We start from the raw sequence: 24526 nt of genomic DNA on the forward strand, positions 1-24526 counted from the left end.
AAAATGTTTTTTTTGTTTGTTGGTTTCCTCACTTCCTGTCTGTTGCACAGAGAGGAGGTGTGGCAGCCGGTTGCAGGCGGCGGCAGTAGAAGAAGAGCATGCTGCGGTCTGGAATAACACGTATAAAAAACAGAGAAATCCAATCACATTTGAAATCACATCATGAACAACCACACAATCAAATTCACATCGAGCACAAACCAAAGAATGAGAGAACGCTTCTCTCTTTGGAGGGGGGGGGGGTCCATCCTGCTCCTGGTCGATTGTCAATAGATGATCCATGTGACAGCAGCAGCCAGCGGTCACTGTTGTTGTCATCTCATCGTCATGGTCACCTGCTGTGAACGTGTAGCTCAGTGAAGCTTCAGTCCAGATGACCTGGTTTGAACTCAGTGTTCCCCTCTTGTCCACACACCAGTTTCACCAGCAGTGTGTGTGTGTGTGTGTGTCAACCAATGAGGACTGAGACCTGGTCCAGTGGTACTGTCTCATTGTTCAGACAGAAATCTCATAGGTGGTCCCGCCCACACCAGTCACCTTCTTCACACCCCCTCCCTGAGGCTTGGGGGGGGGTGTGTGTGTCAGTGCTGAGCCAGGATGAGTGCCACCGGGCCGGGCCGACACACCGACTGGGTTGAGCGGGAGAAGAGGGAGCCGAGCAGGAGGAAGAGGAGAAGGACGTCGTCTTCGTCTGGATGAGCTCATCCCTGATTGGAAAGAAATAGGGGGACAGAGGTCAAGTGTCAGTGCTGCGATGATGACACACACACACACTTTCAAAGGTTTATCAAATAAATGTAAATGACACCACTCGCCAAAAAACTCTGGCTAATCACGCACGCACATTACAAACACAGAAGGAGAATGGAAGGGACTCACAGGTCTGGATCTGGAGAGGAGGAGTAGAAGGAAGAAGAGGAAGATAAGTAAGGAGGGGGAGGGGGAGGGGGAGGAGGAGGAGGAGGAGCAGTCAGTCAGGCAGCCTTCAGCTCCTTGGTTCAGAATCATCCTGACAAATCTCATACTCACTTTGGTGCTTGTATTACTCCTCCTCCTCCCACCACTCCGTTCCCTCCTCCCACCCCTGCTGCGTTGGCCCCCGCTGACGCCGAGGCCTTTCGGACCAGCCGGTACTGCATTTCGGCGGCGGCGGCGCTGGAGTAAGACAGCGACTTCCCCAGAGGAGGGGGGTGCAGAGCGCGCGGCGGATGGGTGGTGGAGGTGGAGGACGGACCTAGGGGGGTGTCGGTGGAGCGGGTGCGGTAGGGAAAGGCATGGTGGGGAGGTGCATGGGGGGGTGGTAAAGCGCGGGGAGCGGGAGTTGGTGGAGGAGTGGTGGTGGTGGTGGTGGTGGTGGGAATGGTGGTGGTGGGAGTGGTGGTGGTGGTGATGGTGGGGGGGGCGCTGGGCCGATGACGGGGTTGTTACAGAGGCCAGACTGGCCGTGGGGGGGTGGGGTTCGGCCAGGAGCCGCTCCCTCTCAGGGGCGGGCGGTGGAGAGGAGGATGTGGAGGAGGAGCGATGGAGGAAGGGGTGATGGATGTGGTGCGAGGGGGCGTGGTGCTGATGGGGGGGTTCAGCATCTCTCTGATGGGACGAGCCATAGCCGCCTGCCGCTGGCGTACAGGGTCTCCCAGGGGAAAGGTCAGGGGCCACTGAACCTGCCAGGAGGCTGTCACATGACAGACTCCCGTTCCGGGATGGCTGATGAGGTGGCGGCGTCTGATTGGCTAAGCTCTTAAAGCTGGTGGAGGTGGTGGTTGCCTCGGAGACGTGAGCGACACCAGTGGAGGTGTGGGTGGAGCTGGAGGAAAGAGAGGCCGCTCCTGAGAGAACGGTGGGGTCAGAGAAGGACGGGTACGAGCGCCCGCCCAGGAAATAGCCAAGAACGTTCCCCCCACCCATCTCTCTTCCTCCTTCCCTCCGTTCTCCTCCGACTTCCACTCCGTCAGACGACGCGTCCCTCCGCTCCAAACTGGGCTGGGAGCGGAAACCGGGCTGCTGGCCGGCCTGAAGGAGGGAGGAGGTGGAGGAGGACGAGTCCCTGGTGCTGCCAACACTCTCACCTCGCCTCAACTGGAAGAGGAGGAGGAGGAGGGGAGGTGGAGGAGAGAGGGAGGGAGGGAAGGAAGGAAGGAAGGAAGGAACGAACGATCGAGAAGCTGAGCAAGTGGAAGCACAGTGAGATCAGTCTGTTTCCTGTCACATATCACTCAGTGGTACAGAGCGGTATGCAGCGGCTAACACGGACATCTGGGTCTGGACCATTTGTCTCCTGTGGACTCATGGTTCAGTGACACTGACCCTCAGAACACAACCAACCCATTTCAAAGCAGGACGTGTTCAGAGGACAGGGGCACTGGACACTATGAGACACTGGACACTATGAGACACTGGATACAAACGGGACATTATGGACACTGGATACTACAAGACACACTAGAGAACACCCTAGGACACACTAAGGGACACTAAAGGGGACCAAGGGACGGGAGAAAGGAAGGACACTGACTCACTGCTACTGATCAACAGAAAAGCAGTCACATACCAAACGACGAGTGAGGCGACGGAACATCAACAGAAACACAAAGAGGGAAGATGAATTAGTCTGAAACTGATGGACTGATGGTCACATGGAAACAACCACCACGTTTCATCTCTTTGGACCAGACATGTCAACTGAGTGCGCTCTGTGTGTGTGTGTGTGTGTGTGCGCACGGTTCACATGTGCATGCTTCACCTGGTTGGCATAGGCGTGCGTGAGCGCAGTGTGGTTCTTGTCGGGGCTGTGGGCGGGTCTGTACTTGTACATCGTGGGGGTGGGAGGGGCTTTGTTGAGCAGGCTGCACTCTGCAAGGTGGGGGGACAGAAACAGGCATCACACACAGTCCCCCTGATGTCTGACAACGTGCTGAGAGAGCTTCGAACACACCCTCCGCGTTCCCACGGCCGATTCCAGGGTAACGCAGCTCCGGCTTGGGAGGTGGGGGGGGCTCAGCATCACATGACTGACTCTCCATCATCTCCAGACTGGACTTGGACTGGAAACAGAGGACAAGAAGGAGTCAGAGGGACATCACGAGTCCCTCCTGCACTTTGTCCCCACACACCGTCAGTCCTTTGGGACAAAGAGTCCTCTGCTGGGACAGAGTCTCAGATTCACACAGTGAACAAGTGGCTGAGCTCAGTCTCCTCTTCTTCACTGCAGGTAGACATGCGTATGTGTGTGTCTGCCCTCACCCGGTGCAGGTCGCCCTGCAGACCGTTGTCCAACATCTTGGCGGTGAGCTGAGCTTCAGTCAGCTGAGGCCGCAGAAACGGAGGCTGCACGCACACACTCTGCACACACTTCTTTCTGCCCAGGTATCTGCCAACAGGAAGGACACAGTCTCATGTGTTTGTAGGTGTGTGTGTGTGTGTGTATGTGTGACTGTGTGTGTATACCTGGGTGCCTGAGAACTACAGAGGACGTGTGACACGTTCCTCCAGCAGCCATTGGTAAATGGGTTCACGCCTCCTCTGAACTTGCCTGTTACCTGTCAAAGAGACGCACAGGGTGACGCACGCATGCTCGCACACACATTCACACACACTCGCACTCACACAAACCTGCTCATTGGTCGTCCTGCCTCTGGCCACGAGAACGATGTGGAAACCAGTGAGACCGGCGACAGGGATGAAGAATAAACCTGCGACGGACATCACAGCCAGTCTAACATCTGGAGGTCAAGGAGCATGTGGAGAGACAGGTGGAGGAGCGTCTGCACTTCGCACGGAACATTCTTTAAGGATACGTGACAATGGCATGCAGGCGGTCGATGTTCTGCCGATGGTAGAGAATGAAAAGCAAACCGAAGCCGAACACCGCCATGATGTGAGCCGTCAGCGACAGGAGGAACAGGAAGAAGTAACGGTAGTTCCTGCGCCCGATGCAGTTGTTCACCCAGGGACAGTGGTGGTCAAAGTCCTGCAGGACGGACACACGTTCAGGTCCCAGGACGGATGTGCGCGTCCGTGCATGTGTCCGTGCGTGCTCACCTCCACACAGTTGTCACACACGGAGCAGTGCGAGCAACGTGGAGGACGGTAGAAGCGACAGGTTGAACACCACTTCATCCGGACCTGGATGCCTCGGATCTCCACCGTTTTGTAGAGAGGAGCACGGAAGTCGTCCTCCTTGTCCTCATCCTCCTCCGCTGCAGAGACATGGAGACATCTGAAACATTCCCTTCAACAACCAGTGGTTGTAAAACGGTACTCATGTACCAGGATTGGTGTGTTTGTATGCGTGCACCCACCTCGGGGGAAGATGCCGGGGTCCATGAATGTCGCCATACAGAAATTAGCCAAGACAAACAGAAAGATGACACCATTGTAGATCACCACGGCAACAGAGAACTGCTCTGAAAGCCAAGGACACCTGAAGGACAACAGACAGAGGGGATGGTGACAATCACGCACGCACGCAGAGTTTCCGCCCAAATAATGGGCTTTGTCAGGATGACAGATGTTGACCTATTTTCTGCTCACTAATCTAACCCAACGCACGGACTGACACACACACACTTCTCACGTACACACAAAAAGGCAAAAACATACACCTGCTAATCACATGGGAATAATTACTGATGAACTAATTGACACCATCTAGCTCACTCTCTCTCACGCGCACGCGCGCGCACACACACACACACACACACACACACACACACACACACACACACACACACACACACACACACACACACACACACACACACACACACACACACACACACACACACACACACACACACACACACACACACTAGCAGCTGTCAATCAAACCATGAGCCACTCACGTGAAGCAGAAGAAGAGTGTGGTGGAGCCAACCAGGAAGAAGGTAGCAGCTGACACAGGCACATAGCGGGACGGTCGCAGGGGTCTGCTCGGAGGGACCACGGTGTGGGGGAGGGGTGAGGAGGACGGCCCCCGTCCTCCGCTCTTGTTGTTGCCACCTGGCATCACTTCCTGGGCGGGAGGTGTTTGCTGAGCGGCGGCTGCGCGGTCAAAGCTCAGTGTTTGTGGAGAGGTGGATTGTTGCACTCATGTTCATTGAAACCTGAGATGAACTCAAACTGACGCTGTATCCACTTCTTCAGACAAAAAGACGCGGTTTGGTCAAAAGGAGGAAATGGTTCAGTCCTCAGGTCACTGGCTGCGGACCGGTGGAAGTAAAGGTGTGGTGGGTTCAATCCAGGTCTCGTCGTGGACTCAGTGGTCTGGACACGGGCCAGTGAAAGAGCCTGGTTTTCCTGTGTTGGGGCATCTCAGGACCGACTCAAAGCAACTCACCTATCGGCTGCTGCAGGGATTTGATTGGAGGATGAAAAAAAGGAAGTAGTGGTTGGGAAACATGCAGGGGGAGGTCCTGGAGAACATCCATTAGTACCCATAGGAACACAAAGTCTGCAGCTGGTGTTCACTGGAGAAGAGTGACAGGAAGTGGAGACCGACACCTTCTGAGAACTGATGTTAGCGACTGGTTGCTGCTGTGTGTTCTGGATGACCCCACACTCCCACCCCGACCCCCGGTACAGGTGCTTGTATTTGTCCTCTGTAAGGTTCTTCTCCAACAGGGAGCACTAATGACTGGATATGACCGTCACAGCCACGCCTCACAGCCTCACTCCGTCTGCAGTGCAACTTCCTTAACCATTTTCTCAATGTCCAATGTCTGCACCAGGTTCAGAGCTGCCAGGTGTCACCTCATGAAGGAGTGGAGTGTCCGGTATGTGAAATCACACACTGATGTGATATAACTGAACTAGGATTAGGGCAACTTCAAGCTGTTTCCAGTGCCTTCCTTTGGTTTTCAGTGGTTGGCAGCACCTGCAGCAAACAGACAAAAGACTTCAGCAGAGATCAGAGAGCGTTATGAGATTTGTAAATGTTTGGTCTCCTACAACAGGACAAATGTATCACCCAGGATCCTAACAAGCTGTCATGATATAACTTCATGTTTACTGTCAGTGACACACGTATGCTGAGGCACCCTGATGGGGAAGTCTACCTCAGCAGGTGTGTGTATTGCAAATCATGTGGTTAATGTCTGGTCCACCCACGTTTGATGGAACGTACTGACTTTTCATGTTCAGTATCAGAAATAAACCAAAAACTACTTTCAATCTGTGGACTGAGGCCATCAGCTGATGTTCACCCTTGTTAGCAGATTTTGGTGTAAAAGATGGAGAAGTGATGGATGTTGATTCAATACGTCTAAAGGCGAATTTACACTGCAAGTGTCTGCGGTGTGTAGTGGCTGCGCCCTGGCTCAACTCTGTTCTTAGCGGGATCTCAATTCACACCGGGAGCGCTTTAGCAGCAGAGCAAGAATGCCCGACGAGTACCGCGAGACAATGAGATACAACGCGACAGTCATGAGACGGTGTGTATAAACAACAAACAAGAGCGAGGCTTCATTTCCTGATTGATGTGCTTCAGTTTTCATCCCCTTTCGCCACCACACATTCCTCCTCAATCAAAAACTGCAATTTCAGCCAAAGCTTTATATTTTCTGATGTCCTTCAACATCACATTTGGTACGATACTGTGCTTCACCACTTCCAGGATAAACCTTTCCTCATCCATGACCTGCGTTGTGTCTGATCTCTGATGTACCTGTGGCTCTCCTACACGTATCTATTGATGGTTGTGGTATTTTACGTTCAAAATCAAATTCCAAGTTGATTTGTGGAAATTGATGCTGCTCATCATTGAAATAGAACAGATCCCATCTTTCGTGGGGTGGCTGTGATGGTCGCTCCCGAGACCGTGGTGAAACACGCTGCAACCCAGCTGGTGGGAACACTCTGATTGACTTGAATGGGCTCAATCACCGGGCGCAGCTGTTACATGCCACAGACGCTTCCAGTGTAAATGCACCATACTGGAGCAATTCCGCTGAATAAAAGTACATTCAGCCTCAGCCCAGTAGGACTAGAACCAGCTTCTGAACTTCTTGCTATCCTGGTTTTTGGGCAACACATGGGATCACACACCTTCAATATATATAACAGCTCATGTATACAACAAAGATAACATAAGACATACAATATATAACATATATAACACATAACATACAACAGTCATGCCTGTGGTGTGTCACAGGAGGTAAAGGCCAGAACCAGAGTCCTAAACCAACAAACACACTCTTAACCAACTCTTAACCCATCAGTAACCCTGACCCAAAAGTAACCGTAAACCATCAGTAACCGTATCCTAACAGGAATCATAACCCAACCCTATCCTAATAGTTACCCTAAACCAACCACGACGCCTTCAGACGATGGATTAACGTTTATGTGAACAAACGTTACAGCGGCCGTGGGACAGGCGGGTCCGTTACCAACGTAACTGAACGTCATCATCATTAACAAGGGAACGTTACACACACAGCACGTCAAGACCACGCATCACACGTTAACTTCAAATGTTCAGACGCTTCGTGGTTTAGCAGGTGAACATTTTGATTGTAGCAGCTGAGTTTGTTTCATGATGACTTCACAGGGGCTCACCTGTGTTAGCCCGAGCTAGCAGCAAGGTTAGCTCACCCCACCTGTGATTTCAATGTCTCTGGATCCAAAATGGAGAAGGGGACGTGCCACTCATGGTCGCGTTGATGCCCCCCAGGACCTCAATCAGCCCTGGACAGCAGAAAGATGTGCCATCGTGGGTTCAGTTACCGGAGCGGTGCCAGCAGATTTTCTAGCAGCTAGCTCTGTCAGGCTACTGCCTGTAGCTACTTAAGCTAGCCAGCAAACTGCTAACTGCTAGCGTCGTCCAGGAGATGTTACCCTCATTTCTTTAGAACACCAGGTGTCTCTTGTAGGTCTCCTCGGCCCTGAAGGAGTCAAGGGGAAGAACACCAGCACACCGGACCGGGTTCTTCTCATTCACACAGCTCAGCGGTGGCCAAGCCGCCCAGAGGCCGATGTGTATCTACGACTGGATCCGCCAGCGTCAGTGACGCAATAGAAGTGCTGCTGATTGGACACTAGGAATGTCAATCAAAAATAACGGCATTTCTATTGGATATATGTCACATTGGTGCTGGTTGTACTAAATACTGACTACAAATAGTCACAGGAGATACATGTTGTTCATTATTATAATTATTATTATTATTATAATTATTATTGTTGTTGTTGTTGTTGCTGTTGTTATTGGTAGAATTATGTTGAATTTATTACTATGTATTTCTATTGTGTTCGTGACTTAACATGGTTAGAACATAAACTAACTGACATGAGGTTCTAATCCCTCATGTGACACACAGACACAGTAATATATGCTTGTGTGTGTGGGAGAGAGAGAGAGACAGAGAGAGAGAACACATGCATGTTCATTCTTACTTTGCACAACACATACGACAGATTAAAATAACAGCAGGGCCACTAAGATAAACACACACATACATACACAAGATTGTGTATTCTCTCTCTCTCACACACACACACACACACACACTGACAGAGACAAACACAAGTCCATAAAGCTCATAAAGAAAAGAATCATGTCAAAAAACAATCAGTTTTGTTGTGACCTAATTCCCCAATCTCTCTCTATCTCTCTCTCTCTCTTTCTCTATCACACACACGTTGTCCAGTGTCTAGCTCTAGGACACTTTAACTCAAATTATTATGTTCCTGTGGAACCAGAAATGACATGTCAGCCGACTTCATGTGTTTGTGCAAAAGAGATGTCAGATGAGGTAACAGGCAACAGGGTTGCTGCTTCATCTGCTGTTACTGATTTTCCTGCAAACATCAAACACAATATTTCACTGCATCAAGAAAAAATAAAAGAGCAGCAGCTGATCACAGAAGAAAACAAATTTATTAGTTTAGCACATGGGACGTCGACAAATCATACTAGAACCAGCAGGCGAAAAGAACATAACTGCTTTTTAAATCTGATCATAAACGGACAGAACACCAGAACTGTTGGTAAAAAAGAACAAAAGATGAGAAATTATATCAATATGATGAGAAACAAATTGAGGTTTAAAAAAAGGTCAGAAGGACAGAAGAGGACAAGTACACACACACACGTCCATCAGACTGCTAAAGAGTTATGGGAATGAATCGAAAACTGGTCCCAGCACACGTGACGTACGTGAGTGAAGTCATATGTGGAGAGTCTGGAGAACTGAACTGAAACCATTAGTTGATCATCTCAAAGTTCGTCACACACACACGCACATGCACATACACACTCTCTCTCTCTCTCTCTTTCTCTCTCTCTCTCTCTAAATCTTTAAAACTCATCTTACAACTAATATTTCATTAGTAAATGAAAAATATTTGTTGGCAGTAAAACATCAAGTAAAACAAGAACATGCTGCAGGTCAGTGACAGGTCAAATGTGTGTCACACTGCTGCAGAGACACATGAGCGCTAAAGCAGGTTTACTGCTGTGGAATGATGAATCGTCTGGTTTCATGTTCTATGTTGAAATGGTTCTTATGTTTAATACTTTCATCAGCTCACACTGATTTATCACCAATGTCTCTGACAGATGTCACTCCCAGAACATGTTAGTGATGTCTGAGTCCAGGCTGAAGATCCAGGTCACAAGGGGGGCGGAGATCAGGACAAACCCCCATGACACTCCTCTCATCCACTGACGGAGCTTCACCATCATGGCACCAATAATTCCTCTGCTGGCACTCGCCCTGTGCAGCTCTTCCTCCTCGTCCAGTGTCTGATGGAGACATGAAGGTAAGACATCCGCCATGTTGGTGGTCTAACACAAACGGTGAGTTGCGCTCTGACCTGCAGCTGGTTCCCCGGCTCGATGTAGGTTCGGGCCAAGAACTTCAGGGCCTCGTCCATCAGGATGACAGGAAGTGACATTTTCAGCACCACCACCCACTGAGGCCACGACAGAGGACGGATCTGGAAGACCACCTGAGGTGCAGAGGTAACGGGTCATGTGACTGGTTCTAACAGAGGAACTGGATCGTGTGACTGGTTGCAGTGTGGTGGCGGTCCATACCGGCAGTGGGTCCACATATAGGATGAGGAAGTGCAGAGCCATGGACAGACAGATGGCGCCCACCAGCCAGGGGTTGGACCATGGAGGCATCTTCAGCAGTGACTGGTTTTCTGACAGACTGAGGAACATCACACCTTCAGGAACAACACCTGATGCATTACTACTACTACAACTGCTACTACTACTACTACTACTACTAGTGCTACTGTTGCTACTACTAGTACTACTGCATGTGTGCTTACCTGTTCAAGGCGTTACACATCTCTATTGTAACGAGGACGGACAGAGCCATCGTCATGGGATACGGTGACTCAAAGACAGAACACGGCACACCAGCAAACTCCTCACGACCTTCACGGCACTGAAGGTAGTGAGACTGTGGAGGAGAAATCATCCCTGATTAACATCTGATCGATATCTACCTGTAGATGACCTTTGACCCCTGAGTCTGAAGTAAAACGGGTTTTTAATTCATCATCCGTGTAGATCTGTGCTTCCTCTTTCATTTTATTTGTATTCTCTGATTTACGAATAAATATGAGCTGTTGTCATGGGAGCCAAAAGCTCAGCTTTATTCACCGTCAGGTTTGTCTCTGACGTCACACTACTGTCACAGTTCACTAATGCTAACCGACAAAGTTAGCATTAGCATAAGCTGACGTCAAACTATCATCACAGTTAGTTAATGCTAACCGACAAAGTTGTTTACCAGCTGGTAGTAGGACAGTTTGGGTCCGTCGTGTGCGGCAATGAACCACCAGGCTGCCGCGCCGACTGTCGCCGCCCCCACGTAACCTGCATACAACACGGTCAGCAGCGAGTTGGTGGGGGGTCAAGTGTCCACTCTCAGGACTCACATGGGATCAGTACTCACATCCAATGATAAGGTAGCGACAGAACAACCAGCCGGAGATCAGTGGCTCCTTGGGCGAGCGAGGAGGGCGGGACATGATGTCCAGGTCGGGGGGGTTGAAGCCCAGCGCCGTCGCTGGGAAACCGTCTGTGACCAGGTTGACCCACAGCAGTTGGACAGGGATCAAAGCTTCAGGCATTCCAAGCGCTGCCGTCAGGAAAATACTGAGCAGGGTACACAGACAACAGTGAGGGAGGGGGACAAACAGGAAGTAGCACATGTACAGGTGCGGTCCACTGACCAGACCACCTCTCCAATGTTGGAGGAGATCAGGTATCTGATGAACTGCTTCATGTTGTTGTAGATGGCGCGTCCCTCCTCTACCGCCGCCACTATGGTTGAGAAGTTATCGTCCGCCAGGATCATCTCAGAGGCTGACTTAGCCACTGCTGTACCGCTGCCCATCGCGATGCCGATCTCTGCCTTCTTCAGCGCCGGCGCATCGTTGACACCGTCACCAGTCTGCCGCCACGGGGGGCAGAGGAAATGTAAAGATGTTTTAATGAAAACTAGAAAAAGATAGGTAGATAGATAGACGTGCGTTCCACCCACCATGGCCGTGATGTCACTCAGGCTCTGCAGATACTCCACGATACGGCTCTTGTGAGCCGGTTCCACGCGTGCGAAGCATCGAGCCGTCCGACAAGCTGACGCTGCAGCTGAGGCGATAACTCGTCAAACTCTCGTCCTGTCAGTCCGCCCATGACGCCGGCGCCCTCCTGGTCCTCCTCCTGCTCTGTGATGATGCCCCACCCTGCGACAGATGGACAGAGCCGTCCCCTTGTTGTCCCCTGGACAGACGATTCATCAGATCAACGCGTTCAACCAGCAGCGTGTCGATCAGCGGCACAACTATTTCTATTTACCAGTGATCATGATGACTCGTATTCCAGCCTGCCGACACATCCGCACTGCACTGAGCACCTCCTTCCTCGGGGGGTCCAACATGCCCACACAGCCCACAAAGGTCAGATCCGACTGGGGGGTTAGGGGCAGGGGTGGTTAGTGTAACACCGATCAGCTTTTAATGCATCAGACCAGACATCATCATCACCATCATCACCTCATACTCAGAGAAGGCAGCAGAGTTCTCTAGGTCCAGGCTGCTTATGTCTGGTGGTGCGTCCCTGGTTGCCATGGCGAGGCATCGCAGTGTGTCCCGGCCAGACCCCCACTCCCTCACAGTGGAGAGGAGCTGCTCTCGCACTGCTGCGCTGAGAGGAAGACGAGACGAACCTCTCAGTCGGACGTAGTTACAGCGCTCCAACACACTCTCTGGAGCTCCCTGGGGGGGGTGAGACGAGACAAGATGAGACAGGACGGGACCAAACCGTTCAGAACAGGTTGAACAAACCTTCACAAACATCTTGGCTCCACTCGGCCTGCTGAGTTTGTTGGACGCACAGAAGACGGACATGGACTTCCTGTCTCTGGAGAATTCCAGCGTCAGCTCCTTCCTCATCAACTGCTTGATCACCTGACAACCAAGGAAAACACTTCATCAGTGGTCCACTGTGGTTCATTTGGTTGAAGTTAATATGACACTGGTTAGCTGACGTTACTGGGCGTGTTAAGCAGCTGAGTGCTCACGGTGAGCAGCTCTAACTGAGAGCTGAGCAATCACACAGCTGTTCTGTCTCCATAGCAACCCCCAAATCAGGAAGAACACTTCAGTTACTTGTGGAAAGCAGCAGCAGTGGCTCGATTTAATATTTTGTTGGAGGAAGCAACGGCTGAGGAAGATTTTTTTTATCTTGTTACTCAGGACAATGATGGCTCAAACCGATCATGGTTTGAAAGAGATCACTTCTGCTCTGAGGATCTCACTCTGAGCAGAAGTGAGCCGCTCACTTACTAAATGCACCCACTGTTTGATCCCAAAGTGTGTTTAGCACACACTTACGGAGCAGCATGCCGTCGCTCTGTCAGCAGGAGTCAGTCCTGTCAGGTTAGTGTCGAACACGTTCATTTTCTCCACCAGACAGCAGAGGGCGGTCTCTGTGGCTTCCCCCTTCCCCCACCTTCTCGTACACACCCTTTGTCTGGAACACACGCACATGCACACACGCTCAGAACAATGCAAACAGTCCCACCATGATCATCATCAAGATGATCTCCTGGGTGCTGACCTGGTTGTAGTCCAGCGAGGAGTCATTGCACAGCGCGCAGATGCTGGCGAGCTCCACCAGACCCTCGTAGCGACTGCACCGCACCACGCAACCGTCTTTGTAGCTGCACGCAGCATGGGGGGGCATGGAGGAGAGAAGAAGCTTGGGGTCAGGCGTCTGCGCCGCCTCAAATCTCACGATTTACAGGACGGAGACACTCACACATCCCCTTCAGGAGCATAAGTGGATCCGGTCACTGAGAACTCGCTGAGGCTGCAGACGTCCTTCGATGCGTCATCCACCAGCAGCATCTGAACGCACCACACCGATCACACCACACCCAAACAGGTCACACCAGTGTTTACAATCAGACAAAACTAGACGAACCAATGCGTCTGCGCACGTCTCACCCTGCACACAGACATCTGGTTGGTGGTCAGTGTCCCCCGTCTTGTCCGAGCAGATGACGGAGGTACAACCTAGCGTCTCCACCGACGGCAAACTGCGGACGATGGCGTTTTTACGAGCCATTCTCCTGGTTCCCAGAGCGAGACACGTCGTAATGACTGCTGGGAGGCCTGCAGGGGGAGACAGAGAGAAAAAAAAACAGAGTGACAAAGAAGAGAGAGACACAGGGCAGAGAGACAGACAGAGAGGAGACAGTCAGACAGTGTTTTCAGCCTGGAACTCCTGATGGACAGAAAAGCTGTTTGACCTTCTGGGATGGCGGCGACAAGCCAACGCCACGGCAATCTTAAAGTAGTAGACAGCTCCGCGCAGCCCAGCTGCCTCCGTGGACAGGGTCGTTAAAATGTCCCACATTGATGGTCCACACAGCCACACAGATCACACTGATGACCTGCACACACACACACACACACTCAGACATTTGTAAAACATCAGTCAGAAGCCACAAACACACATGAGTTCCTGCCTTGGACAGCTGCTCTCCAAACTGGTCCAGTTTCTGCTGTAGCGGCGTCCTTTCGGGGTCTGTAGATGCCATCTCATCTCGGATTTTCCCGATTTCTGTCTGCACCCCCCGGTCGCCACAACAACTCCAATAGCTCTGCCTGCTGCAATGTTGGTGCCCTGACACACACACACACACACACTGTAATAGGAGGATGTGTCCACTGTGTGTCATAATGTGTCAGAGTTCCAGAAGAAAAACACACAACATACAACAGCTGAATGAAGACATCCAGCTCTCACCTGCTCGATGTACCTGCATGGTCAGGTGATGTGTGTGTGTGTGTGTGAGACATGTTCCTGTGAGACGTCCAGCCTCAATGGACATGAGGACGTTACTCACTGAGAACAGCATGTTCTTCTTGTCCTGGTTCACAGCTCGAGGATCCGGTACAGGGTCAGTGTGTTTCAGCACCGACACGGACTCCCCAGTGAGAATGGACTGATCCACCCTCAGAGTGGTGGAGCGGATGGACGTCAGCCTGATGTCCGCGGGGACCTTGTCTCCCACTGGGGGGAAGATAGAGTCTCTCAATCTCATCCAGTCAAAACGTGTTCACATTTGGAGACATTGTGGACAACCAGCTGAGGAAGGACAAGAACATTCATACCTGCGACTTCCACAATGTCTCCAGGAACAATGTCCCTGGCTCGGACCCTCTGGACGCTCTTCTTGTCCTGCCGGTACACTTTGCCCATCTCTGGCTCGTATTCCTTCAGGGCCTCGATGGCGTTCTCTGCGTTCCGCTCCTGCATTCGAATAAAAAACACATTCAAACAACTGACAGACTGATAGACACAACACTAACCTCAGCAATCAAACACACACACACACACACACACCTTACCTGCCATACTCCAACAATAGCATTGGCGATGAGGATGAGGAGGATGACGAAGGGTTCAACAAAGGCTGTTATCGTTCCTTCGCCCTCTTCAAACCAGGCCAGAGTCTGAAACACATAAACATACTTTCATGTGTATGTGTGCTGACACACTGTCTGCAGACAGACACACACACACACACACACACACACACACTCCGTCTGCACAAACGCTGTTCCGTTGCCTTACAAATGAGATGCACGCTGCCAGCAGCAGGATTCGAACCAGCAGATCCTCGAACTGTTCCAGGACCAGTTCCCAGAGTGACTTTCCTGAGATACAAGATTGAAATAACAGAAAGTGTGTCACTGTGTGAACATACACACACACACACACACACACACACACACACGCACACACACACACACACACACACACACACACACTCACCCTGTTCTGCTGGAAGCTCTGTCAGAAAACACAAATGCAAACTGTCAGCACAGACACACCTGCTATTATTTTTATCATCATCATCATCATCATCATACTATACAGTACTGTACAATATCATACTGTACTGTACCATGCTATACAGTACTGCACTGTCTTCCACTACAGATCATCTGAATGAAGAACAACAACAGGAAGAAGACGTAGATGAAGAAGAAGAAGTAGTAGAAGACACCTTCTTACCATTGGGTCCCCATCTCTCCCTGTTCCTCCTCAGCTGTTCGCAGCTCAGACCGGTCGACTCATTCACAGAGAAGAAGCCCAGAACCTCCTCCACCGTCTTTGTATGACCATTGTCCATCTCTGTGGACAACTTCAGTACGTCTTCACTGCAGCGGCTGCAAGAACAACACCATAACTATGAAGCACTATCAAACCTGAAGACACCTGAGACTCCATCACACCTCCCTCCTCATCACACCCGCATCACACCTTCTCTTCCTCTCGGCTCAGTGAAGTTATCCGTTATCAGAGGTTATTGATTAGCGCCAGAGCCTCATCATTCCTGAATTGCAGTACTGAAGGAGTTCTGACGCCCTCCAGCGGACAGAAGGTGAAAATAACCGCATGTTGATAATTACTTGCCCATCACTATCCTATGTACGACTAAATTGTAAATATCAAGAATAAACACTAAATGTGCCCTTGACAGATTGGAATGCACCATGATTCCAGTTCTAAAAAAAGGAAGGATGGTGAGATGATCGCTCACGACTGACGTCAGACGGTGGTTCTGACTGGTTTCAGGTGGACGGGATCACTCCTGTGACAGATTTCAGAGAGAGCCCAAAGAGAAATATGTGTGTGTGTGTGTGTGTGTGTGCGTGTGTGAACACCAGTGGTCCACATCCGATGAAACTGACGGGCGCTAAAACATGCGGCCGCTTCCGGTTCCATCATCATCATCCAAAAACTTCCGCTATCCTGCTCATCAATTCATCGGCTCACAGGTCATGACCTATACACACGTAAACACTGTCCGTGACGTATGTTAGCGACAGAGAAAGCTGTAGGTGTTAGCTGGTAGCTGGTTAGCCACGATCACGTCCAGCTAGCTCGGTAAAGTAGCGGCCGTTAGCTAAGCGTTAATCCTCAAACGTACCGGGAGTTGGTCCGACAGGACGGGTCACATCCCAGGTGCAAACCGGTTCGTTCCTCTAACAGTTCAAAAATAATAACACCAAACAAATAAAAGAGTGATGCTAATAATAAAAGCAGGTGACGATTGTCCTCTTTTGAAAAGTAGACACCTGAAAGGACAGAGTTCCTTCAAAACAGCACTGATCCAGTCTGCTTTCTGCGTGTCATGTCTTCATCCAGCTCTTCATCCTCCTCTTCATCCTGCTCTGACGGAGACACCCGTCAGACACCGTCATTCAGTTCCGGTGGAGATTTTCAAAGTAAACGGTTGTGCTGCGAACATATACAACATGCTGTGAAGTATTGTCAGTGTGTCCTTCATCACAGGCAGTGTTTCAATTTTTTTTTTTTAGCTTATTCACAGTAATCCGAACAAAAATAACTTATTTTTTCATTGCTTTTATGTGATTTCACACTTTACTTCGACAAACTCGGCTGTTATCCTCGCTAACAGACACTAGCTTGACGTCCCAGTCCCGGGATGAGCGTGATTAACGGGGTTTAACACCGTGCGAACCGGACGGTTAAACGAACAACCTACCAGAGACCCGACAGTGTAACTGACGCAGTGCCTCACCCAATCAGCGTGCAGGAAATTGTACCATCAGCAAGCCTTATTTCACACAGGTCCCGCCTTCCGCCCACTGTTGACCAATCAGCGAGCGGTGCGTCTCCTCTCGCTCCAACGAGAACCAATCAGTGTTGTGTTTAAGACGTCAAGACTAGACCAGAATCCTCCCGTTCTCAACTCAACTCATCTTTATTTGTACAGCACTGTTAAAAACAACACACTTGGCCATAAAAGCAAACCAGATCAAGTAAAAGAATTAAAACACACAACAACACAAAAATTACAATACAACAATACAAACAAGTATACAATACAACAGAGCCAACATCAACATCAAACTGAGTTACAAGTCAAAGAGAAAAGACAGTTTTAGGAGAGTGAGTGAGTCAGTCTGTCTGATGTGAACTCATTTCACAACTTTGGAGGTGCAACCAAAAAGGTGTGGTCACCTCTCACCTTTGTCATTGTATTTTGGATCACCAATCGAGACTGATCTGCCCACCAGAGCGAGTGAGAAGGAGCGTGAGGCTGGAGCAGGTTGGACAGATACTTTGGAACAAGGCCATGATGACATTTGACAACACATAGAACGGTTTTAAAATCAGTCCGAAAGCAAACTGTGAGCCATTGAACTGAAGCTAGCATTGGGGTATAGTGCTCTTGTGTTTTGGTACCAGTTAAAAGCCAAGCAGCAACGTTTGAACCAGCAGCAGTCGAGCAAGTAACATCTGGCTGAGCCAAACATAAAGTATTGCAGTAGTCTAAACAAGTTGAGATAAAAAACATGGATTAAAATGATTTCACTTTCACAGTTGTCTCAGTTGAAAGCAGCTGGGCTTGACTTGCTCCAATACTCAAATAAGAATCCCTTTTCCTTTGTGCGTGTGTGTGTGTGTGTGTGTGTGTGGGGGGGGCAGACTACTGACAGCAGACTATTCCTCCTCTTGCACCAATGTTAAACCATTGAGCAGTATCATAAATCCTCCAAGATGCTTCAGTTTGTCTACAACAAGGCTGCTCAGCTCAAACAGGTGATTCTTCTTCCTAGGAAGAAAGTTCACATGACACTACAAAGTATTCACTGCATGCAAACAATATCACAAAACACCAATGAAAAGCAGCTTCCACAAAGAGAAGCTGAAGTCTTCTCTCTTTCTTTGTTTTGAGTCTTTTCATGCAGTTGCAGCTGTGGTCTGTACCACTGGAGCTGGACACACATAGTTAACAGTCCATGGGAGCAAATACTGCATCAGACTGTGTATCACACCAGCGTCTCCTCCTCTGTTGGACAAACTGGAGACAAGTGACTCTCAGTTTCTGAATATGAAACAAGATGTGATTAGACGTTTATGCAACTACAAGCTTTGCACATTACTACACATTACAATTTTACTTATTTGGCCATGCATCCTCGGTTTATGTTTCAAAACTTGTAGTACAGTGTCTTGTATTCATTTACTGCGTAAATATTGCATATATTTCCACTTACATGTCTTTTTTTGGATAAGTGCTTTGTTTGTTTTTTCATGTTGTCTTGTTTTAAATTCATGCTGCCCCACTGCCTTAAATTGCCTTCCGGACTGGTGACAAATCTGAGACCTATTCATACAGTCATACAACTGAACCACAACCATCAGATGACAAACATACGTTGTACAAACGAAAAGGAACATCTTTCAGTTTGTGGATGGAGTTACAGTGTAACACTCTCCAGTCAGCTGAATCAGGATATCCTGTTTATGGTCATGATTATTGGTTATTGACTAAGTCACAGATGTCACAGTGGTGCGTCACTTTTGTCTGTTTGTTGTTGTGTCTCTGCTATTTGTTTGTTAAGTGAATGTTTTTGTGTCATATAACCAGGACGTATTTCAACTATCACACTGTGGTACGTCACACCGACAGCTGCCACGAATGCAGTTACTGTGAATGACAAATCAGAGTAAAATGTCTTTTTGTAGACGTGGCTGCAGTAAAAGCTGTCCACCATGCTGCTGGTGGTTCTTCTATTCTCTATCATCCGTGCTCAGCTCACGCACCTCTCGCCACTTTGTTTGGGCTGTGACGTCACTGCTGCTTTGCATTCACGACAGTCTCGCGCCTCCCACTGGCCAGTGGCGGGAATCGGTCTGCACTTTCTGCTCCGGCCGCCGAGCGCCGCATTCAGTGTTCGGACTCCTCCGCCGCCGTTCCCCCCGCCCAGCTCGGTCCTTTATGAGGGAGGCAGCCAGCTGCCGCCGTTTAGACGTAGACAAGGAGCGGGCGACTGCACGGCTCCTTTGAATGTCCTGACGAACTGACGCCTGTGTTCCGTGCGTTCGGGTCGGTGAACGCCGGGAGGAGCCGAGTGTTCAGGAAGAGCGACCGAAGGTAACGTACGAACACTTTACGTCGTGTGTAAACGCCATCGATTCCAACGGGAGAGAAATGCTTCGAATCACCCGTCTTCCGCACGTTGTCTCGGTCTGAACGTTCATGGAGCCGATAAAGGAGAATTAACGAGCTGGGCCGTTGTAGCCGGATGTGGTGATGGACGTGTTAGCACGGCACGGAACCATTCGACCACTGGCAGCCATGTGTTTGCATGCCTATTGGACCCGGTGTGTCTCTGTCCTCTGTCCTGGGACCTTCAGATGGGGCCCCCGGGACTCAGCGTGTTTGTCCCCAAAGGACAAATGGTCTCATTTGCGCCCCCCCCCCCCTCTCTGGAGAGCAGGACCACCCCCCACCCCCCCCACTACCACCCACCACCACCACCACCTCGAGAGGAGCAGACCCCCCCAGACAAAGGGCCCAGATGAACCCTGCCGTTGGTCTGACAGCAGCAGGACCGTGGGTTAGGTCACACCTGATCTTTGACCCGAAACCGAGTGCAGTGCCTCTCTATCCTGACAAGACAGAAACCGGAAGTACAACTGAAACATGTCTACATGTTTCACCACCATTCAGCTCTCATGGTTTCATGTGTTTATTTGGTTTGGAACTGACCTAACGAAGACAATCTGACAGCCTCGTCTGCAGGTCAGTGACAGGTCAGTCTGTGTTACAGGGTAGATAGATAGATGGTTAGATACTTTTTCCATCTTGATCCCACAACCACCCAAGAGATCAATCTTTCCCATTGATCAGGCCCATCAATAGTTCGCTGATCTCTGACGGTACGTTCACACACTCCTGGTCAGTGTGGTCACAGAACAGTGTGTTGTTTGATCACGGGTGGAGCCTAAACCTGTCATAGTTATCAGGGTTCTGGGTCCTGCTTCTGCAGGTGAGTGTGATTTCAGTTCAGAGAAAGAGATTAGATCTTAGATGCAGAATTCAGATTTCATGGAGCAGGATGTTCTGTTGTGGCCGTGCAAGCTGTCTGTGTGGAACCTCGTGCACTGCAGTTCTGTTCTTCATCTGTTTACGCTGGCATTTGCTCAACCATTTTCATGATTTTATTCGTTTCCTGTGTTGGCTGCTGCAGAGGTTTGTGACTCAGTGCTGGAGCTGGAACTCGCTCCTCCGTCTGTCAGGATAAAGTGCTGGATGCTGGCGCTGCACGTCTGTCTGGTCCTGTGAAACTGGGCTCAGTGCTCTGTAATTATTAGACACACATCAGCACTTTCATTAGTTTCTCAGTTTAGCGGCTCTGAATGTCCCGGGACACTTTCCATGCTAGTCTTTTTGAGGAATATTTTGACAGGGTTTCCTATAGTGTGCATTTGCTGTATTTGAATTTATTCTGAGTTGATAACCTACAGTATTTGATCGGAGAGAAGCAGCTTCAGCAGTTCAGTCGTTGAAACAGTGAATAGGATCATCCTGTTATTATTCTTTGTTTTTTTCTTAACACTGCTGTGTGTTTTTACGCCGTCTAAAGTTCAGCATCAGCAGGAGACGAAGGGAGAGTGTGATAAACGTCTGTTTGGCCTCAGGCGTGTGTGTGAGAACTTGAAGTATCAGTTATCATGTAAAAATAAACTTGACTAACTTCCTGCTTGTTTTCTCACATCTGCCAGTTGTCAGTTTTTATGTGTGTTGACAGTGAAAGCAAAAGGAAAGAGAAACTGCAGAGATAACACCGGCCAAAGCTCTTTGGTTAGAAACTGATGCTTCACTGTGGTTTAACAGAAATCCACTTGACTCATCTCCTGCCTGCAGTCCTCCATCCATTAGCAAACCTGCTCCGTTAGCAGGAATGAAGTTTGATAGCAGACAGTTAAACTCTGTTTGAAAGCGGCTGAACTGCTCTCCATCCTTCCCTGGGGTCCTTGAGGGTGATGTTAGCAGTGCCAGCTGCTCCTACGTTCTGTTGCACCAGTTAATCCCCCCCTCCCCCACCGCCACATCTAAGGCTGATGGTGCACAAGCGCAAACAATAGGGTTTATTCTCCTGTCCATCCTCTTGCATATTATTGAAATGTTTTATGGGTGTGTATGTTCACAAACACGTGTTCTGCTGCTTTTACTGCTGGTCACAGATAATTCCTGGTGGCGGAGTATTGATGGGGGGCAGCAGGTTGCTTCCCTTTTGCTGTCGGACCCTCAGGCAGCAGCCACTTGTCTCTGGAAGCTAACTGGGTAAGCTTTTAGCTCGTAGCTCCTCTGAAGCGCCTGCTCCTGACTGGGAGCTAACACTCACTTGGCAGCTTGTGACCCATATGGAGTTGATTGGAATGAACTACATTAACATCGATCCCAGTATCCCTCCCCACACAGACACGCTCCATGATTCTCATCCAGTCAGCCGTTAGTTTTTTTTATCCCTCATATCTTGTCTGTGTTGCACTTAGTCAGAGCTACTTGTTGTTTATGTAGAGCTACATGAAATCATTAATGAGTCACAAAGTATTTGAAACGACTGCTGAAGGGAGAGTGTCTCTAATGACATGAGTCATCATCCGCTGCAGGATGTTCTCAGGAAGCATGAGGGTGATAAAGCTGGATGCCGGGTGGTGTCACACAGAGACACGCCTGACTTCGTGTTCTACAGATCTTTTGTTATATTTGTTTATTCTATTGTTTGGCATTTAAATCGTCTGATGGTCCCAGTTCTCGTGTTGTACGTCAGGTCTGTTGTTCTGACACAAACATGATTAAACTTCTGCTTTACACACACACACACACACACACACACACACACACACACACTGCGAATGCAAACTGTCTTGAGTTTGTCTCGGTTGTCTTTTTGTCACTTAAGGGAAAGTTAATGATTAAAATGTGCTCTTGGTATGTGGGTCACGTTCAGGGCCAGTTCTAGTATTTTACTGTTTGGATCATGTGTGCATCATTCATTCATGCTGCAGCTGTCACCATGCAGGAGTCTGGAGGAAGGAGGACATCTGGAGCTGGACATTAGGTTTCACTTTGGACTGTTAATCATGTTCATCCCAACCACCGCAGACATTTTCATGAGTCACTTCATCTCATTGTCACATTCACCTGCAGTTTGTCTCCATCCTGTTGTTGTCATAATATCAGTGTGTGGACCGTGCCCACCGGCCGGCTGCCACACGTTCCAGAGCATTCCAAACCCCTGCTCCATTCTCAGCACTGCTAATTCCTTCTCTGCCCATTTGACACAGTATTAAAAATGACCCATTTTGTCCGGCAGCTCTTGCGCGCAGGAACAGGACCGAGACATGCGATGATGTCTGAAAAAGCAGGTCAGCATTTTGTACTTGGGTCGTTTGTCTTTATTAGAGGCAGTGGAAACGTTTTTTTCCTGTCTAGACAAGGTACACGACTGCACTTAAATCTTAAATCACTTGTCAGTGATTTAAGAATGCCCCCCCCAATTCAACAAGGCCTTTTCAAATCACCGTGCTCCTGATGGTCACCTAGGATCTTCAGCCTGCAACTGCGGTGCGCATGAAACACTTCCTGTTGTCAGTCCGAGCCAGGATCTTTCCTGTTTGTTTCTAAAAAACGCGTGAGGCTGCATTAGTCATTGTTCATATAGAACGTTGATGAGTCCAGTTGTCACAAATCAGACCGCTGTGTCACTTGTTCTGACATGTGAACATGCACTGACTGATCCGTTCACCCTCCTCTCTCTGCCGCCATGCTTGGTGTCAGCTGGTGACATGATGCGATTACTTGTCCAGAAAGGGGTCATCCTAAGAGGAATGTGGTCGGAGCTTCTGTCTGCTAAACCCGGTATTAGTGGCTGGAGGTCGACCGCTGCATCTCATGCACATCCACCCGGCTGAGCCCCCGTCGCACCGCTTGTCCGGTTTGTCGGTCCAGACTGATGAGAGGAGACGTACAATCATAGACGCGGCTGATCTGAACGGAACTTTGTGTCCTGTCACGTCTCCATAGCAGAAACGATTTGTACACAGGTTCTGTGGTTCCACTGTTTGTCTCCACATGCTTGTCTCCACATGCTTTTCCTATAGACGCTACTGCTGCAGACCGATTTCATTTGCTTCCGCTCCTAACTAATGAACTTTAGAATGCACGGAATTAATGAAGTGTGAGAAGAAGTTCCTGTGAAGAAGTTGGTTTGTCAATTAGTCATTTATCATCCAACACGCTAATGTTAGGTGTGTGTGTGTGTCTGTCTCTGTCACTCTCACTCAGCCAAACAGACCTATCTACTTATCGGTCAACAACTGGTCTGTATTTCCTGTCCACTGATCTGTCACAGTTTACTGAAGAACGATGATGGGTGAGGACGGAGTAGTGCGACGTCCCTCCTGGTTCTCAGCTCTTCAAACCACAGATTTTATTTTCTAACGTCACAAAAGAATTTTGAGGACAGTGTGAAAAAGTTGAAACCGTCAGCTTGTTATTCAGCACATTAAGGCTGCGTTCTAAGAAGTGGCAGTGGGCTGGACGAGCCTCTGCTTTTATTATTTACTGGCATCCGCTCACTTCCTGTCGACTGACTCCCCCCAAATTCCTGAAGGCCCCATGAAAGCTGTTTCCTCTGGCCAGTTTCTCATGAGTGGCTCAGTCATGCAGCATGATTATAACTCCTCTGTTTTATTTATTATTATTTTTACAGGGTTTCAACGGTCCAGAGTGTGAGCCTCCAAAGAAAAGGTAACAGCAGCAAGCTCAGGATCTCTGGTGGGGATGAAACCGGATGGGGTCACCATGGATACCACAGACACCTCTGAAGCTGCCGCTGAGCCGCCTGCGTCCCAGAAACGACGTACCGGTGCAACAGGAACAAGCTGCAAATGATGCTCCTGCTCCACAGGCGCTTGAGGGGCCTGCACCCGACGGGCCACCCGCTGCAGACGCCACAGTCAAATCACAAGCAGTCTCCTCCAAAATGCAAACGTCTGGTCAAAGTCCCAGCCAGCTCCAGCCCCCCACCGCTCTGTGGGTAACGTCAAGTCTTCCAACAATCATTCAGCTAAGACTACCCCAGCGAAGAAACCTGCAGCAGCACCTGCAGCCAAAACCATCAGCAGGGGGCGCTGTCCCTAAACGACCGGTAAGCGTCG

The 24526-nt window shown here is 49.6% G+C and overlaps 2 protein-coding genes across 2 annotated transcripts; both read right to left on the bottom strand.

Moving 5' to 3' along the window:
- Positions 1-495: 495 nt before the first annotated feature.
- On the bottom strand, positions 496-5005 carry LOC144738473 (palmitoyltransferase ZDHHC5-A-like). The gene is given in 13 exon segments (XM_078621491.1): positions 496-636; positions 638-707; positions 1030-1295; positions 1297-2010; positions 2741-2850; positions 2933-3041; positions 3241-3367; positions 3445-3536; positions 3610-3712; positions 3795-3967; positions 4039-4196; positions 4299-4420; positions 4842-5005. Coding segments are annotated over 13 exon segments (2349 nt in total).
- A 4557-nt stretch (positions 5006-9562) lies between these two features.
- On the bottom strand, positions 9563-15668 carry LOC144738474 (sarcoplasmic/endoplasmic reticulum calcium ATPase 2-like). Its single transcript, XM_078621492.1, is given in 30 exon segments — positions 9563-9724; positions 9817-9951; positions 10040-10157; positions 10282-10415; positions 10749-10834; positions 10914-11116; positions 11194-11414; positions 11505-11599; positions 11602-11701; positions 11703-11743; positions 11819-11930; positions 12016-12237; positions 12307-12429; positions 12856-12963; positions 12965-12994; positions 13082-13184; positions 13283-13371; positions 13471-13506; positions 13508-13638; positions 13776-13794; positions 13796-13840; positions 13842-13919; positions 13995-14102; positions 14105-14152; positions 14376-14542; positions 14644-14782; positions 14881-14985; positions 15107-15189; positions 15308-15325; positions 15551-15668. Coding segments are annotated over 30 exon segments (3177 nt in total).
- Between the last annotated feature and the right edge of the window lie 8858 nt (positions 15669-24526).

Source organism: Lampetra planeri, unplaced genomic scaffold, assembly GCF_965212315.1.
Source record: "Lampetra planeri unplaced genomic scaffold, kcLamPlan1.2.h2 scaffold_1006, whole genome shotgun sequence".
NCBI classification, from domain to species: domain Eukaryota; kingdom Metazoa; phylum Chordata; class Hyperoartia; order Petromyzontiformes; family Petromyzontidae; genus Lampetra; species Lampetra planeri.